This window comes from Suillus bovinus (genome assembly GCF_016758785.1).
Source record: "Suillus bovinus strain UH-Sbo-P2 chromosome Unknown EDB93scaffold_7, whole genome shotgun sequence".
NCBI classification, from domain to species: Eukaryota; Fungi; Basidiomycota; class Agaricomycetes; order Boletales; family Suillaceae; genus Suillus; species Suillus bovinus.
In genome coordinates this window covers 288136-302595 of record NW_024542063.1, presented here as the reverse complement: position 1 = coordinate 302595, position 14460 = coordinate 288136, and the positions used below count along the sequence as shown (strand labels likewise).

Below are 14460 nucleotides of genomic sequence, written 5' to 3'. Positions count from 1 at the left end.
CGGCTTATCAGAATCACATCTAAGCGTAAAGATTGAGCACATCATATGTAGGTCCATTGTATTTGGGGCGTAACTCGTACAGATACCCGATCACCCAGTCCTTCCAAATGCCAAATAACATGCGTCATTATAAGTACAATAAGAGAACGATACTGTCAAAGAAAAGAAAAGAAAAGAAAAGATTCAAAAGAAAAGGACGTTTGAGACGTTCTGAAGTAGCAAAGTAGAGGAAGATAAAGGATTGAAGCCATGTATTTACTGGTAGACGGCGACGTAGTTGATGACCCACTTGGCATCTACGATGGAGCAATGAGCATCGTGAAACGAATAAGTAGCTATTCAGCCGAAACTTACCGACATAGTTACTAGCATCGGCAACCATATCCGTGCACTCTCCTGAGCATCCGGATTGTGAGTATGCACCACCTGCCCAGCTGCCGCAGATAGTAGTGTCGATGACCATCTGGTGTTCGTAGAAGTTGTCTGTTATGTCGCAGGTTTTTGCAGACCAGAAACCAGACGGAGTGCCCCAACTGGAAGGCGTGGGTGCTTGGGCCGTGAGGTCAGCAGGGATGTCAGACCGAGCGAAGTGCCACATTGACATTCCAACGGAATTGTCCCATTCAAGCGCAAAGACACCGCCCCCTGCATTGTTGAAGCCATCCGCAAAAGACCTGCTCCGGGAACCGTTAGGTTGGGATTGACGAACAACAGAGATACAAACGTTGAGCTACTATCCATGATGCTGCAGCCTGCGTCCGAGGATTCAGTGCTGTAACAGTCGCTCGCGAGGACAGAGCCTGTATACTCATCGGAATCATCCGTATCGATGGTGCAGGTGTAATTTGTGCCACTATGAAGTGTCATCTGATTTTTCGCCTGGTTATTGATACCCTCGACAATGTCAATTTCACCCCCATATGGCCAGTTCGGTCCAACTGTCCAGAAACTAGGCCATACAGAACAGCCGACGGGCATTTGTGAGGCATCCAAGACAAAAAGCCCACTACTGTAACTCGTCTGAGATGATATACGAACACTGCAACTTTGGTAAACGCATATAATATAAATAAATACGGTCTTTACGCACGCGTCACGATCGCCACCAGCGGCAACAGTGCTAGTTGAATCAATTGCCAGGACCACCGAGGACGAGGAAGAGGAGGAAGAGGAGTAGCTGTCAGTATCACCGTTATCGTTGTCGTTATCGTTGTCATTATCATTATCATTGTCAGAGCCACCATTGACATATGCAAGTCCCTTGGACTGTGCATCCGATTTGCTTTGGTAAATGACATTCCCACCGCTGGGGTCCGAGCCAGTATAGAAGTCCCAGTCACTAGATTGGTAGAAGACTATTAACCGAGTTGCAAGTTAAACATAACGAGCGCACTTGAAGAAATCATCCCCCTGATAATAATCTTGAACGGAGTAGGCCTTAGCAGTAGTACGGCTGTAACGCGAGGGCGAGTATCGACGAGCACCAACCAGAATGGTCAATGGGAGTGTCGCTAAACAAATTTTATAGAAAGAATGCATCATGCAAACCAGGTGCAAGCGCAAGGAATCCTCAAAAAAAATGAAACGGCAGGAGGGGGAAAGTAATGCAGCATTGATAGTCACGTTGCTCATGGGGTTTTATTGTGCTCGACATGGAAAATGACGTTCACCTACCTTGTTGCCTCAGGAAGTATTCGATTACCTCGCCCCGGCTAGCCCCTCCTAGCCAGATGAGTGATTCGTCGTTCCTTTGTGTTCGCGTTGGTTACCGAAGTTCGGGACCGCATCTTATGGCGGCCCTAATTCATCTTATTTTGTCCTCAAAACAACCACTCTGTATTCTAGGAGTTGCCTGGCATTTCTGTCTTCGTCCACCTTGATCGATGCAACTTCATCGCTTGCAACGGCGACCCTGTAGACAACAGGAGTCAAAACATGTATAGCTGAAACTGAGACACTGGCCGAAAGTGTGTAGTCCTCGAGTTCTATCACCGCAGCGCCAAAGTAGCTCAAATTAGACGACTTTATGCCATAACCCCCATAAACTCTGGGCTGTATTCATCAGGGTCGGGTAGTCAAAGAATGGGTAAGGCCTGTCAATGCCTTGAAATTCGGAATGTTGGCATTCAGATAACTCACTGTCGCTGTCGGCAGAGCGATAGCAACAATAAAATCTAGAAGTTTGGAAGGAACCGAACAACGAATTAAACGTACGTGATAATCGTAATGGGAGACTGGGATATGGTCGCATCGTGCGAACATTCCCCGAGCATATCATCTTGTGTGCAGGCGCCAGCTCTTGCTAGTAATGCTGTCCTTTCTCGCAAGCTCCAAGAGTCGGCAAATACTTCGAAATCGATGTGAAGAACGCGCGTGACATGGACATTAGGGATGCATGTTCAGGTGACAATGAGCTGCCGCTGTGCCAGTACGGCTGACCCTTAAAGGATCCCCGCAACGCATATTTGTGGTGAAAGGGGTTACTAGTAGCTGTGGCTCCGTTATTACTCCCCATGCACGAGCACTTTTCGTTTCTGCACCCTGGAAAACCCCTCGCTTGAGCCGGTCCAAGCGTAAACAAGTCCGGACTGGTCTGGCATGGATCTGTGCAATAAGTGAGGGTGAGGGCAATGTTTTGACAGCATTGAAAGTAGTCGAGCCTTGAAGGGCGCTATAGAGTTTGATGGGCATCGGTCAGAGCAACGAAACGGAAAGAAAAGGTCGACAGACCAAGTATATCAATGCATGGTGTTGGAACTTTGAAGTCCGTTGAATCAACTGTCGCATGTAGAATAGCGCGGTGATAGAGATCGATTCTGAGTACTGAGTGACAACCGAATGGGATTTTGTCAGTGCGCACGCGCTGAGATGAAAGACTTGAAGTTCTTTCTCTCATTCTCATATAGATCTCACAAACCCATGCATGATACATGCAACTTGAAGCAAGTGACTACGGAGCACTCACTGTGGTTATATTGACGACGGGATCATCCTGATAGACAGCGCCAGTGCACGTCAGCAAACCACTGGCTTGCTTGCACGACGAGAAAAAGAAATATCAAGTCTTTAGCCCGAGTCTAGAGTGATGCAGACCAGTTTACACCGTGCAGGTTCGCATGCCATCTGATCAAGTTCTAAAAGTCTGCCGAATCCCGATTGACCAACTTACTCTTGCTGGCATCACGTGCCAGTGTGACAGCACAACGCGTCGCACTTATCTTCTTCTTTCACGCGCCAATGTACCAGCTATGTAAGCTGCGAAGTAGCTTAATGAATAAAATCTGCCGTGGGGCTGCCGATATTGGCTTGGTACATATAGGTGTCCAATGCCAAGTTCCTTTCCTATTTTAGTTGAGTTGAACTGGCATCTAGCAAGCCGCATTGAACAAGTCTGCCCATAGATTCAGCACAACATTGAGTTGCGAGCAGGCTCAGATCCGTCACGCCTCAAAGCCTTCTGCAGCGTGCTTCTCATGATCGTAAGACTGACTTCTTGCGAAATTGTCTACGGATTTGCAATGGACGTGCCAAACGCATCACTCCTTCGACGATCGGGTGTTTTTACGCCATGCAAGTGTACTATCGAAGCCGCGTAATACAAGCCCATCGAAGCTACCCATATGGCGCTTGTTGAATATGTCATTTCGCTAGACTTGGACATCATCGAAGCATCATGCATCATGTGTCGGCAGAATGATAAGCTTATGTTCCGAGACCACTAGGACAAGACATCGGTCCATAAGCGTCAGGTATAGGCCCAAGTCAGGCATTCACACTTCAGCAAACTTCTATTTCCGAGAATTTCATGCACTTAATGCATTAAACAAGACAAATTATAATAGTATGAACTCGGATATGCAACAATGTCCAGCATGAGACCCTGCCCCAACCGGCAGTAGAAAAAATAAACGATTGAGGTGAATGGTTACTGATACTGATAGACAGCAACGTAGTTTATAACCCACTTAGCGTCTACAACAAAACACTGAGTAATGCGAAGCGATCAAGCATTTAGCGGACTTACCGACGTAGTTACTAGCATTGGCAATCATATCTGCGCACGTTCCTGGGCATCCAGATTGCGAGTAGGCACCGCCTGCCCAATTGCCGCAGATGGTAGTATCGATGACCATCTGATGGTCGTAGAAGTTGTCTGTTATATCGCAGGTTTTTTCAGACCAGAAACCAGACGGAGTGCCCCAACTGGAAGGCGTGGGTACTCGGGCCGTGAGGTCAGTAGGGATGTTAGACCGAGCGAAGTGCCACATTGACATGCCAGTGGAATTGTCCCACAAAAGCGCAAAGACACCACCCCCTGCATTGTTGAATCCATACGCAAAAGACCTGCCCATGGGTTCGTTAGATTGAGATTAACGCACAACAGAGATACAAACGTTGAGCTACTATCCATAATACTACAGCCTGAGTCTGAGGTCTCGGTGCTGTAACAGTTGCTCGAGAGGATGGAGCCTGTAAACTCATCGGAATCATTCGTATCGATGGTGCAGGCGTGATTTGTGCCACTGTGAAGTGTCATCTGATTTTTTGCCTGGTCATTGATGCCCTCGACAATGTCAATTTCACCCCCATATGGCCAGTTCGGCCCAACAGTCCAGAAACTAGGCCACGTAGAACAGCCGACAGGCATTTTGACGGCATCCATGATAAAGAGACCACCGCTATAGCTATTTTGTGATGTGATACGAACACTAAAGCTATGGTGAGACGCATATAATATAAATAGACACGTTCTTTACGCACGCGTTACGATCGCCGCCAGCGGCAACAGTGCTGGTCGAATCAACTGCAAGGACCGTTGTGTAGTCGGAGTAATCGACATATGCAAGTCTCTCGGACTCTGCGGCCGACTTGTTTTGGTAGATGACGTTTCCACCGGTAGGGTCTGAGCCGGTATAGAAGTCCCAGTCACTAGGTAAATGGAAGACCATTAGCCAAATTCAAGTTGAATCTTTATATGTGGTACGTGCTTGAAAAAATCTTCAGCCTGGTAAAAGTCTTGAATCGTGTAGACTCCGTTTGTTGACTTTGTACCAATAGTGATAGGGCCATAAGGTGGGTGAGAGTGAGCACCGACCAGGGTGGTCAATGGAAGAGTCACTAGAAAGAGTCTATAGAAAGAATGCATTGCACAGACACGGTGTAAATGAGGGAAGCTTGGCAGTCGTCCGAAACAATGAAACAGCAGTGAAGCAGAAGGGGAAGAGTTAACGCAACATTCAAAATAACGGTGGCCATGGGGCTTTATTGTGCTGTTAAGATCAAAAGATCAAAAGGATGCCCACAACCCCATCGCTTGGTTGCATGTCATTACCTCAGAATATCAGCCGTTCCTTCGTATTCGCGTCCGACGATCACCTTCGCGGGCCTGATTAATTTCGGGGCCTCAACACCTCATTCCCAATGCAACCGCCACCCTCTGCATCCCGTGAATTGAGCAATCATTCCTCCTTGTCGATATTTGTAATTTCATAGATGGTAATCGCAGCACTGTAAACAACAGGAGTCAAGATATTCACGGTTAAAATGGTGGTTGGAAGAATTTGTTACTTAGCCCCCGAGCCTCAAGGAATATGGAGCATTATCACCGCGGCGCCAAATGATCTCAAATTAGATATAGCCCGCTGAGTCGAGCCCGGAAGTACCAACAATGAGTAAGGCGCGAATACTGTGGAATTGATCAAAATTGGCATCCAAAGACCGCACTACCTCTACTGTGCGGCACATTCTAATGACGTATGATGGGTCCTAACTTGTGTTTTAGTCGGTTCATTTGAATTGTCGCGACGTACATTATATCACAGGTTCTGCCGTATAGCATTCTGCCGTATCTGCTGGCAGAGCCATCAAACCGGTTGAACTTGAAGGAGCGGCAGCCTTCTGCAGACTCGGACAGCACTAAAAAGTAGAGCCTTAAAGAAAACCGAACAATACACGAACGTGATGATCGTAATGACGACAACTGCCAAGATTGAGCGAACAGAAGGTCGTTATGGAAGACTTAACTCCATAAGCGGCATCCACATGTAAAGAAGTATCTCCCAGTAGCAGATTGGATTGTGTGCACGGCAGTTCATAATTGCTTCTCTGGAACCTCAGTATTCGGGGAATGGTCCGAAAATTAACGTTGAAAAAGCGCACGGCAGATGATGGCCAAGACTCATCACGATCCTCCTTTCGAATTCAAGTTATGACTGATGACGAAGTTAATGACGGTCCCGAGATGTTCCAGCGATGTCCTAGTGAACAAGGGGGACGCGCGGGGAGGGGGGGTGTACTAGTAGTACATTCCAGTGGCGGACGAGTCAGTGCAACAACCGAAAAGGTGAGGATTCGACAGCGTTGGAAGTAGCCAAACCATAGGGTACGGAAGACAGGTGGAATCGAAAGGTTGAAAAACTGATAATACCAGCGCATCGTATTAAGTGTTCGAGGAGTCTGAAATCGTGAACTTTGAAGTTGAATAGTTTCCACTGCGACATATGTTCGTCCTCAGCGCTGCTCGCAGGGATGAAGGAATCCGGTTTCTTCTCGTCATGATAGGTTGCAACGTGACGATTAAGTCGGTGGGAGATTCAACCAGCCAGTTTCACTAAGTGCACATGGAATGTGCAGTGATTAAGTTGCCGAGAAAATGATTGATAGGGACTGGTCACTTGTTTACTTGCACAATAGCCGCAGCAGAGAGTGGCGCTGCAGGGCCTTTGCAACTCAGGCTCTTAGCGTTGAGGTGACAATCATGGGTCGGAATTTGAAATGATCTCAGTAGCTCTCCCAGGACCCACGCAGAACATGTGTAAGATTGATACGACATATACAAGCTTCAAGCATAGAATCGATGTATTTTGAGTCTAATTATTCGTAGGTAGGCCATGGTGTCAGATTCCTCGAAATGCGCAGCAAATACGAAAGCGACCAGCGCAACATATGCGAACAGTAATTGATCCTGTCAATAAAGCAAAATAATAGATGATGATGTGCTATGTGATGAATGCAGGGTATGATGTGGATGTGATGCAATGCAAATAATGAAAAATTTAAGGCGAATATTCAGTTGTAGACGGCAACGTAGTTGATTACCCACTGGGCATCTATAACAACATTAAAGATGAGTGGTGCGACATGAACATATATCCCAAGAAAACTTACCGACATAGTTGGTAGCATTGGCGACCATATCCGAACACGTTCCTGGGCATCCAGAACTGGAGTAGGCACCGCCTGCCCAATTGCCGCAGATGGTAGTATCGATGACCATCTGATGGTCGTGGAAGTTGGCTGATATGTCACAACTTTGTGCAGACCAGAAACCAGCTGGAGCACTCCAAGTGGAAGGATTGGGCGCGTGCGCCGTAAGATCCGCAGGAATTTCACCACGAGCGAAATGCCACACTGACATGCCAGAAGAAGTGTCCCACAGAAGCGCAAAGACACCACCCCCCGCACCGTTGAAGCCATATCCAAAAGACCTGCCACAAGGACACATTAGGTCCCAGTTGACGCACAGTAAGAAAGAGATCTAATGCAAACCTTGGGTCTGTGTCCTCAACGCCGCAGCCTGCGTCCGCATTATCGGTGCTGTAACAGTTGGTCCCAAGGACCTGGCCAGTAAACAGACCGGCACTACTAGTTGACTTTCCGATAGTACAACTTTGACCCGTGCCACTATGAAGGGTCATTTGGTTTGTCGCCTGGTTATTCACACCCTCGACAATATCGATTTCACCCGCCGAGGGCCAGTTCGGGCCAACGGTCCAGAAACTGGGCCATGTAGAACAGCCGACAGGCATGTTCGAGGCATCAATGACAAAAAGACCACCGTTGTAGCTCTTTTGAGATGTGATACGAACACTGCATTCGTGATGAATACTCATAAATCATAATAAACAACGGGCATTACGCACGAGTCACGTTGGCCACCGGGAGAAACAGTGCTGGTTGAGTCCACTGCAAGAACTGTCGAATTATCACAGTCATTGACGTATGCAAGCCCTTTAGACTGTGCGTTCGATTTGCTTTGGTATTTGACATTGCCACTGGTGGGGTCCGAACCAGTGAAAAAGTCCCAATCACTAAATAGATGATGAGTTACGTCGAAACTGCATATATGATAAACGGTACGTACTTGATGAAATCCTCCCCCTGGTATAAGTCTTGGATGGTATAGACTTTGCTGGTAGACTGGCTACGGACAGCAGCATGGCGGTGACGCGAGTGCGCGCGCGACGGATGGTGAGCACCAACCAGGGTGGTCAATGAGAGAGCGGCTAGCAAGAGCTTAGAGAGTGTGTACATCGTGAAGCAAAAGAAAGTAAGGGAGTCCAAAGGATTAAACGAAAGGATTGAAAGAGCAGTGAAATTTAAAGAGAAGGATGTGGAAAACGGAACAAAGAAACGCTGAAGGAACGTTCAAGTGATTTAAAGCATCAAAAGCAACGGTTTTACGGACCTCGTTGCTGTGGGCTGCCACACTGCATTACCTTGGAATTATCTCGGCCACACTCGGCGACCTTATAATATCGCTAATCACGCTAAACAGTCCTTTTGTCCTTGATCCAATCATCATCTGTTGTATTCCAAGACTGGTTAGTCAATTTCTCATGTCAACGCTTTCAACAGTTTCCAAGCGTGCAGTGAAAATGATGTAAATCAAAAGTCAAAAAGTGAAACGCACCATTTTAATGCTGAAAACTGAAGCAATGTACTGAAGAATTTCAATAATGGACTACCCTGCATCCATTTAGAGATTCGGAAGTATTCAACACCTCATGATGTTCTCGGAAATGGCTCTCCAAAGGACGCATTCTGGGCGTAAATTTGGCATCGGTTTCGCTTGTTTAAACTATTTTATGTTTTCATCGTGGAGCAGGTGCGTACCAAACGAGACATTGGTGCGCCGCAGTTGTGAGGAGGTTGACTTCAGATCAGATACAGACGGGGTGCAAGCCGTTCATGGCAAAGAGGATTTCTTTCAAGGATGACCAGTACTTTGTGACTGTTATGGATCTCGATGGCTTTATCTGGGCCAATTGTATCGCACAATTGTCCGAGATGGCGCACTTTGGACATGGACGCTTAGCGCTTAACCCACTACTTGTATTAATATGAGGCTATCTAACTCCACTGTATTTTTCCAAAGCAAGCCATGGCCTGCTTGATCTCCATGGCAACGGGGCCACCATATGGTACTTAGCTGTGTCTTTGGTATGTGTGAACATCGAAGCCTACTGTTCGAATGACAATGATCCACTTACCATAATTCGTATGCTTCCTGGACATCTTAGCATCATAGAGCGGTCATTAAGATAAGTAGTAACAGCGTACAACAAATCAGTCTGTTTTGTTGTTAACACGAGTTGAACATGCTTACAGATGTAGATACAATAACGGGGAATCGAGGCCAACGTTAATGATAGACGGCGACGTAATTGATGACCCACTTGGCATCTACAACGGAACACTGAGAATGTGGAAGGGTTCGCTATCCTGTCAAACTTACCAACGTAGTTGGTAGCATTGGCGACCATATCTGAACACGTTCCTGGACATCCAGATTGGGCGTAGATACTACCTCCTGCCCAATCGCCGCAGATAGTAGTGTCAATGACCATCTGGTGCTCGTAAAAATTGGTCGAGATGTCACAGGTTTGTAAAGACCAGAGTCCGGCTGGTATGCCCCATGTAGAAGGCCTGGGCGTTTGGGCTATGAGATCCGCAGGGATATTAGCCCGAGCAAAGTGCCATATCGACATGCCAGCGGAATTGTCCCATAAGAGTGCAAAGACACCGCCGTCTGCATTGTTGAAACCATAACCAAAAGAGCTATCATGCACAAGTGTCAGGTCACGATTAGCGCATAAGAAAGAGGTAAGTACGATACAAACCTTGTGTTGGTGTCCTCGATGCTGCAGCCCGAGTCCGCATGCCTGGAGCTGTGACAGTTGTTCTTTTTTATCTGGCCCGTAAACTGTTGGGTACTATTTGTCATTTCGTTGGTACAAGTTTGGTTTGAGCCAGTATGAAGTGTCATCTGATTTGTGTCGTGATTATTCACGCCCTCTACAATGTCGATTTCACCAGCCATGGGCCAGTGCGGGCCAACGGTCCAGAAGCTGGGCCACGTAGAACAACCTACAGGCATGTAGGAGGCGTCAAAGATAAAGAGGCCGCCATCGTAACTGTTCTGAGATGTTATACGAACACTGTGTTTGTGATGAATACTCATAAATCACAATAAACAGGCATTACGCACGAGGCACGTTGGCCGCCAGCAGCAACGGTGCTAGTTGAATCAACTGCAAGGATCAACGAGTTATTGTCGTTGACATACGCAAGTCCCTTGGACTGCGCGTCCGATTGGCTTTGATAGATGACATTCCCACCAGTGGGATCCGGGCCAACGGCGAAAATCCAGTCACTAGATGGTGGAAGACAATTAGCCGATAAGAAAAGCTGAAAGTAGACAGGTGGTACGTTCTTGAAGAAATCGTTGCCCTGATAAAAGTCTTGTATGACGTAGGTTTTGTCGATAAGAGCAGTAGTATGGTGATGATGCAAGTACCAATAACGGCCAACATCAACCAGGACGATACACAAGAGAGCCGCCAGAAACAACTTGTAGAAACAGTCCATATGATTGAAACAGAGATAACTCGAAGTCGGTGGTTATACTGGCCATATTAGTAGGGTCGTGGTTGAAAACCCGAAAGTGACATTCACGACTCGGAGGCTTCTTGCACCAGATTGCCATGTTATTATATCTCGGCCCCGCTCAATCTCAGTTTTTCCTATCCCATTTGTCAACGAATTTGCAGCTTCATAGCTCAATCATAACTCGCGATGGTAACGCTGTAAACAAGTGGTGTCAAAACAAAGCATTACTGAGGATGAGTTGGCTGAAGAGCATACCTGGAGCTCTATCACTGCGGCGCCGAAGTAAGGTTGAAGTGGCTCAAATTGTCCAAGGCGGATCTCCAGCCTAGTCCCAACTGGCCCAAGACACAATCAGGAAAAATCAACTACCACGGATGGCGTACGAAATAAACCTGTTCCTTGGAAGTATGTTGTTAAACGGTACGTACTAGTGTGTGTGGCGGAGCGCACCGTGACAGTGTTGGGGCGGCTTTAATGACTTTCGAGAATTTCACGAGGCGAGCAACACAAAGAATATATCTCCGCGGAACCTTGTTCGTTGACAAGAACGTATGAGGAGGTATGGTCGATTCCCGTCGCCCGGCACCCACGCTCAGAGGGAGCGAATAAATGTTGACGACGTCGACGTTGACTGTTAATCGCACGACGCGAGGCAAACGAGATGAAAGCGGGGGCTCTATTGCAAAAGTAGTAAGGTGAATTGTTAACGTGATCCATGCTGATTCTGATTCTTCTCGTGTTGAATGGAAAGACATTCACGAACCTTTGTTACCAATCGACACCTTCAATGACCTAACTCGGTTCCGACCAATTTTATCCTGCTCTCGAACAACCCTGAATTGTGTTTCGCGACAGCGGTCGGTTGGCGATCGGCTGCCGTTTCTGCTTGTCGGTTGTAGGCTTGGTATGAAGACTGTACATACATAATACGAGTCAAAATGGCAATGACAATGTTGGTGCTAACCCAACTGGCTGTGACTCATCACTGAGTACTGATGATCCTAGCCTATCCTAGCCCACTATGATCTATCTACATAGAATATCATCGATATCATCCTCAATGGACATAGAACCAAAAGAAAAAAGAAGAAAATTGAAAGGACAATCAGTTTCATGATGATACTAATCAGCCCTCGATTGGAGCAAAGATGGATTTTGGATTTATATAAATAAATTCGAAGGCGCTGAAAATCAGTCAGTAAGACGATGTGTCCCAAGATTGCATCACAAAAGCACTTTCGTGAGAGTTGCAGATCGGCGCATACTCAACTCGAATGCAGTGTGCACTAGCATCACCTGAGGCCCGATTCGCCGGAGTCATGGTAGTCATACTTCTCGATGATATGGCATCCCAATGAATGACTCGAAGCTCACTCTAAACCGTGACCTCCTTCGAAGGCTTTCTTTAAAAAGCCCAAAGCGTATATCACGGCTCAGGAATGTCATCGTTACCGGATGATCGGGATAAGTTCACCATTGGTGCAGTGCATGCAAGCTATGCCGCAGCGCAGTATCGGTTGGGTAAGATCCTGGAAAGGTGAGGCCTAGGATCGAGGGAAACGGAGGTGTGGGAACAGAGGACTAGCACAGTACGATGGAACCCGATGGCCCATCAAGGTCACATGGGACTCCCCGTTGCTCGAGTCTGTCCCGAAGGCTGCCGGAAAGATTCATGATCGATGGGAATGGTGGGGGGACAGGGGGGTGTTGCAGCTCGTTGCAGCTCGATGGCCTCATTGAGACCAGACGGGGGTCCCAAGCCTTGGGCCCGCTTTGTCATGGCATACATCGCGTTTCAGCATAGCCGTTTCTAACAATATCCAACTAGTCCCATTTCCGGCCCATACTCCAGCAATTCTTCCGTCTAGCACATGTCCCTTTGCTGGCCAGATCTTGATGGGCTTCGGCACATCATCCGTATGGTCCAGCCCCAAGTTACCATGCTCATTCCATCCCCAACCCCAAACTTCCATGTCTGACGAGCCAGATGGAGATATCACTGCTATCACATGTTCGCTGCCGCAAGCAAATGATCTCAGCGGGGGTGATTTGCCATCGTGAGATAAGGTAAATTCGACAGGCCCGACAGTGACCCCGTTCTCCTCGACTTGCGACTCTCGACCTAGTTGACCATGGGAATTACTTCCTATTGATATAAGGGTATCTTCATCGTCATCTCTAAGGAGGTATGTCCCATTCCACGTGCACCCAACTTGTCGGACGCGTCCCCAGGAATTCATCCCATGGAGTTGTCCTTTCTTGTTAGATCCAAACACTGTTGTCCGCCCCGATTGGTGGCAGACGACAGTGTGTTGGAGACCGAGAGAACACGTTTGCGCCGGATCTGGAGATACATCAAGGGAAATGATGTGAGGGCGATCATGGTTTACGATCTTCGTGTCCCCTAGTTGGCCATGTCTGGCCAACCCCCAGCCAATGAGCATATGTTCATCATTGAGAACAGTTCGCACATGAAGTACGACATGACGAGGTCCTGCGACAACGGACTCGACAACCAGCTCATTGGGATAGATAGAACGTCCCTCGATAGTGAGGTGATCAAACGAAACGACTGCCGGAGTTGCCGTAGCTTGTTTTGTGCCCACGCCGAGTGCCCCAAAGTCATTTGAACCCATCGAGATAACTACGTCTGGTCTGGAGGGCGATTTCAAAACAAGATATGATGTCTCCCAAGCAGCAGCGACGAGACAACAGGTATACCCTTGAGCAGCATAGGTTTTGTACAATGGCATGCTGATCGGCGTGAATTCTGTCAATTGTCCCATGTATTCAGGACCCAGCTGCCCTTTGCGTCCGTCTCCACACCCCCAAAGCTCCCTTCGTCCGCCGCCAAAATCCAATAATGCGAGAGTGTGGTTTGCTCCAGTCGCAAGCTGCAAGATCCCGAACGTATGGGGAGGAAGCGTGCCCTCTGTGCAGTTTATGAAGCGACAATTTTTGAAGATATGTGAATCGTCGTCAGAGCCATTGGCTAGCTGACCGCGAGCGTTGGAGCCAGCAGCTAGGAGACGTAGATATGGAGTCTGAGCAGAGTCCATCATGAATCGGCCGTCGGATATAAGAATTGATCGTGATTACTGAAAGAAACCGAACGATTTGAATCAATCAACTCTGACCATGCACGTATATGGATATGTTTTTAGTCTACAATCCTGCAGGTAAATCAAATGTTGGAGGAGGAGTGCGGGTGTCACATGCATGTGACTCCGAGTCAAGAGCTCACCACAACAATTATGTAATGAACCTTTCCTTTTATACCATGCAACATGTACAATCTATAATTAGCAATCGAAACTCGATCGTGTCGGTCAAGTATCGGTTGTCAGGAAAAATTCAACTCTTTTTCTGATTTAATTTTGAACCTTGTCACACATGCTCTATAGTACTAGTACTGGTTCGCATCACAGGGCAAAATCAGATAGGCACAGCAATTCTGCACACCATTCGACAGACAAATCCGGGAATCTTGTGCATTCAACAAAGCCCTCCTCCTATTACTACATATTTATATACAAGCGGTGACCCTCAGTCGTTGTGGTTTATGAACACTGTTACAAAAGTAGAATTTTATATACAATATTCGCCATATCTTTTTCTTCATTTCCTGCTCCGAATAAGCAAAGTGTATCTTCACGTGCGAAAGAGCAGTATACAGTTGACCATGCACAAAAGGATTTGTCTTGAGATCGAGAATGGTGTGAGACAGCATCAGTCTTTGGCAGCCGTTGAAAGTGGTCGCGTAAGTTAATCTCAATGGGAATTGCTTGC

The 14460-nt window shown here is 47.2% G+C and overlaps 5 protein-coding genes across 5 annotated transcripts; all 5 read right to left on the bottom strand.

The window, feature by feature from the left end:
• Window positions 1–255: 255 nt before the first annotated feature.
• EDB93DRAFT_1238538 (glycoside hydrolase family 16 protein) lies at window positions 256–1895 on the bottom strand (the record flags this gene model as incomplete). Its single annotated transcript, XM_041451545.1, has 6 exons — window positions 256–296; window positions 355–674; window positions 725–1045; window positions 1091–1339; window positions 1394–1453; window positions 1891–1895. The coding sequence occupies 6 exons, from the start codon at window positions 1893–1895 to the stop codon at window positions 256–258; spliced, it is 996 nt and encodes a 331-aa protein (XP_041311414.1).
• Window positions 1896–3769: 1874 nt separating this feature from the next.
• On the bottom strand, window positions 3770–5011 carry EDB93DRAFT_1123989 (glycoside hydrolase family 16 protein). Its single transcript, XM_041448658.1, has 4 exons — window positions 4762–5011; window positions 4395–4709; window positions 4025–4344; window positions 3770–3972 (listed from the first exon to the last, which is right to left on the bottom strand). The coding sequence occupies exons 1-4, from the start codon at window positions 4947–4949 to the stop codon at window positions 3926–3928; spliced, it is 870 nt and encodes a 289-aa protein (XP_041311413.1). The 5' UTR covers window positions 4950–5011; the 3' UTR covers window positions 3770–3925.
• Window positions 5012–7068: 2057 nt separating this feature from the next.
• EDB93DRAFT_1101015 (glycoside hydrolase family 16 protein) lies at window positions 7069–8313 on the bottom strand (the record flags this gene model as incomplete). The annotated part of the gene is made up of 5 exons (XM_041447062.1): window positions 7069–7109; window positions 7168–7487; window positions 7549–7869; window positions 7923–8090; window positions 8144–8313. The coding sequence occupies 5 exons, from the start codon at window positions 8311–8313 to the stop codon at window positions 7069–7071; spliced, it is 1020 nt and encodes a 339-aa protein (XP_041311412.1).
• A 1111-nt stretch (window positions 8314–9424) lies between these two features.
• Window positions 9425–10650, bottom strand: EDB93DRAFT_1246740 (glycoside hydrolase family 16 protein; the record flags this gene model as incomplete). The annotated part of the gene is made up of 4 exons (XM_041452497.1): window positions 9425–9465; window positions 9518–9840; window positions 9903–10220; window positions 10271–10650. The coding sequence occupies 4 exons, from the start codon at window positions 10648–10650 to the stop codon at window positions 9425–9427; spliced, it is 1062 nt and encodes a 353-aa protein (XP_041311411.1).
• A 1754-nt stretch (window positions 10651–12404) lies between these two features.
• On the bottom strand, window positions 12405–13730 carry EDB93DRAFT_1246739 (regulator of chromosome condensation 1/beta-lactamase-inhibitor protein II; the record flags this gene model as incomplete). The annotated part of the gene is made up of 1 exon (XM_041452496.1): window positions 12405–13730. One exon carries the CDS (start codon window positions 13728–13730, stop codon window positions 12405–12407), a length of 1326 nt encoding a protein of 441 aa, XP_041311410.1.
• Window positions 13731–14460: the final 730 nt, after the last annotated feature.

Coding starts and splice junctions, on each gene's coding strand:
- EDB93DRAFT_1123989 (XM_041448658.1), bottom strand. CDS start 4,949: ATGGTCTTCCATTTACCTAGTGACTGGGACTTCTATACCGGCTCAGAC. Junction 4,710..4,761: donor GCTGGCGGCGATCGTAACGC/GTGCGTAAAGAA, acceptor CCATAGCTTTAG/TGTTCGTATCACATCACAAA. Junction 3,973..4,024: donor CAATGCTAGTAACTACGTCG/GTAAGTCCGCTA, acceptor GTTTTGTTGTAG/ACGCTAAGTGGGTTATAAAC.